The following is a 3,026-nucleotide window of genomic DNA, read 5'->3' on the forward strand; positions in this document are numbered from 1 at the left end:
CTTAGCGCCAATAATGGATGATGTATTACAGTTATGTAATATATGATCCATTATTGTCATTATTGATCCATTATCAGCGTGCGTTATTCGTGTAATGCCTAATTCTATCTCTCTCCTTCTCCATCTATCAAATATCCTAAAATATTCAGTACAATGTTTATTTATCAATGTACCTGATAAGTATCACGAACATTTAAGTATCCGGTGGTTAACTGTTTCCTGTGGCTTCCATTTTCTATATTAAGACTAAACTATGTTAAGGTTATTGGTCGATACTCAAATTTGCCATTAAATGCACAGTATGTTGAAACGAGTGTTAAACTGCGTCACATAGCATATTGAACATTTATGTTCATAATTGGCGGAAGATTACTTGCACTCTTTGATTTTAACAATGAAAAGCCAAACTTTACTTAGAAACACAGAGGTGAAACTTACCTGTTAGGCATATGGTAGCATACGATTATTAAAAAGTAAGTTCATTGTTGCGATGTTGGGTATTAAAAAAATGGTTCCGCGCCTCTGGCATTACCTCATAACTTGTCAAAACTCCCGCCGGACCCTTCTCCCCCTGCTGGACATCATGTCATGACGTTTTAAAACTTCCGCGCGACACATTTGCCCACTGGTGGCCATCTTCTAAGAAAGGCCTATTGTTTTGCGTACTGTGTTTATATTTATTGATATCGAGTGACGATTTTTAAAATATTGAGATTTATTTAACTCTCACATACATCATAACTTTGTTATTATCAAGTTGCAGAGGTAAAACCATAGAAGAAAAGTTTTTTATTTTCGTTTATTACGTCCAATGAAGATAAAAATTTCCTTCTAACTGACGGCTGTGTGGAACTAAAGCTATTCCTTTTTCTTATTTAAGCCTGTTTTACCTCATAATTTCCCTAATATACTTCATGCCCTGCCATGATGGCCAAGGAACCTAAGAAGACGGCCAAGGAACCGGCCAAGTCGCCCAAGGAACTTGAAAGGCAGTGTGTGTGTGTGTGTGTGTGTGTGTGTGTGTGTGTGTGTGTGTGTGTGTGTGTGTGTGTGTGTATTTATATATACATATACATTCATAAACACCTCCCCTACTTTCGGGACTTATCACATCAAGATCATCGGCTGTGATTGCTACGGAAATACATTCGGTAATTTTCTATATTACCTTCGCCCCTCCGATATCGACAATTTTGGTATCGTTGAATTCCTCTCACTGTCCACATTGCAAATATATAGTTTTTATTGCGCGGAAACCCCCCGTTAGCGACAAACTTTGCCCCGATAGCAGGGGAGGGCATGAAAGGTTCCGGGGAAAATGCGGGGTTAAATAACACTAATAAATAACCCACAGTTAAAATAACCATGGTTATTCACATGACTTTCCATTGCAAGGGGCTGTGCCCCCTGCGACCCCCCCTGGGGGGGCTGCCGCCCCCTAACCCCGCCGAGGACACAAAACTTCCACCACGTATTCCCGGCAGGCTAGAACGTTACACAGTTATCGGCGATCTCGTACCTCGTAACATTCCCACTGAATCAGCATACTAACCTTGACATAGTCAACATTGTATACAGATACGATTGCATTATAATCAGGATGAACAAGGTATACCATGAACAGAAGAACGGCGGTGGCCCGCCATCGTCGGGTCGGCGGGTTTTGCGCCTTTTTTCGATGCATCTAGTTCGTGTGCGCTCTATCCTGCCGTGAATACGTGGGGGATATTGTGTGTCCTCGGCGGGGGTTGGGTGGCGGCAGCCCCCTTCAGGAGGGGTCACATGGAAAGTCATGTGAATAACCATGGTTATTTTCACTGTGGGTTATATTATTAGGGTAATTTTCTATATTACGTCCGCCGCTCCGACATCGTCGCCCCTGCTATCGGGGCCAAGTTTGCCGCAAACGGGGGGTTTCCGCGCAATAAAACCTACATATTTGGATTGTACAGAGTGAGAAGAATCCAACGATACCAAAATCGTCGATATGGGAGAGGCGAAGGTAATATAGAAAATTACCAAAGTTGTCTACTACATTCGCTTTATCAAGATGTATCCTTTCACGAGTTTTGTCTTGTTTGTTGGTCAAAAGTGAAAACGTAAACAAATTTCCGATGCAAATTTATACCCAAGTTTTGTTATTGTTAATCAGTATAAAACAGTTATTTCAAATATTATGTAGATAATTTTACAATGTGACCGATCTAACAGTATAGGGTGACATTATCACAGACACTTGTAAATACTAAACAAATAACAATTTAGATTTAATAATTTTGCAATATCCATGTTTTGTGACTGTTAACACTATCCCTGAGCTTCCGTGATTAATTATTTATTTATATATTTCATCTTTCCTTCTTTGAATTGATACATGGCGTACCCCGCGTGTCACGAATACTCTGTTGTCATTTAATTTGTGTTGTATAGGCTTGTACCTCCATGAACGAAATGAAATGATGAATAAAAGTTTATGCGGGTTCTATCACATTAGCGGAAATAAGAAAGAACTCAAGTATTTTGATTTATTGCCAAAAACTACAAAACATATCATCCAACATCTTCACCAAAAACAATATCATCACATAACATTATAAAACGAAGATAAATACTTCGGTATTTACAAAGTCAAACCGTAAATCTGTGGCACAATCTAACCTTACCCGCACATCAAACTCATGAATATATACGTGTAAACTTACATAAATAAATAAATAAATAAATAAATAAATAAAAAATATATAAATAAATATATATATATATATATATATATATATATATATATATATATATATATATATATATATATATATATATATATATAGGTATATACATTTACATGTATATATATGTATATTCACATACATGGTTGTATATGCATACATATATATGTGGAAATAACTACTGTATTTATAAAAACAGAAAATCTGAACACATAAAAAAATCTAAAATAGATGTAACTAATATATCACCGTCCCAGACTTACCTGGCGATAACAGAATTATCTAGTACATAAAACTCTAACC

General features: G+C 37.0%; 1 protein-coding gene across 1 annotated transcript in view; it reads right to left on the minus strand.

Annotated features, from left to right (window-relative positions):
* Positions 1–369: 369 nt before the first annotated feature.
* LOC138867299 (zinc finger protein OZF-like) overlaps positions 370–3,026 on the minus strand; it is a 4,027-nt gene continuing 1,370 nt past the window's right edge. The window contains exons 3-4 of the mRNA XM_070142419.1: position 3,026; positions 370–438 (exon numbers count right to left, since the gene is read on the minus strand). The exon at position 3,026 is cut by the window's right edge and continues 7 nt beyond it. Coding sequence (XP_069998520.1) covers positions 370–438; position 3,026 — 70 coding nt within the window. The remainder of the gene's footprint in view (positions 439–3,025) is intronic.

The sequence above is a fragment of the Penaeus vannamei genome, chromosome 29 (genome assembly GCF_042767895.1).
Source record: "Penaeus vannamei isolate JL-2024 chromosome 29, ASM4276789v1, whole genome shotgun sequence".
Lineage (NCBI taxonomy): Eukaryota > Metazoa > Arthropoda > Malacostraca > Decapoda > Penaeidae > Penaeus > Penaeus vannamei.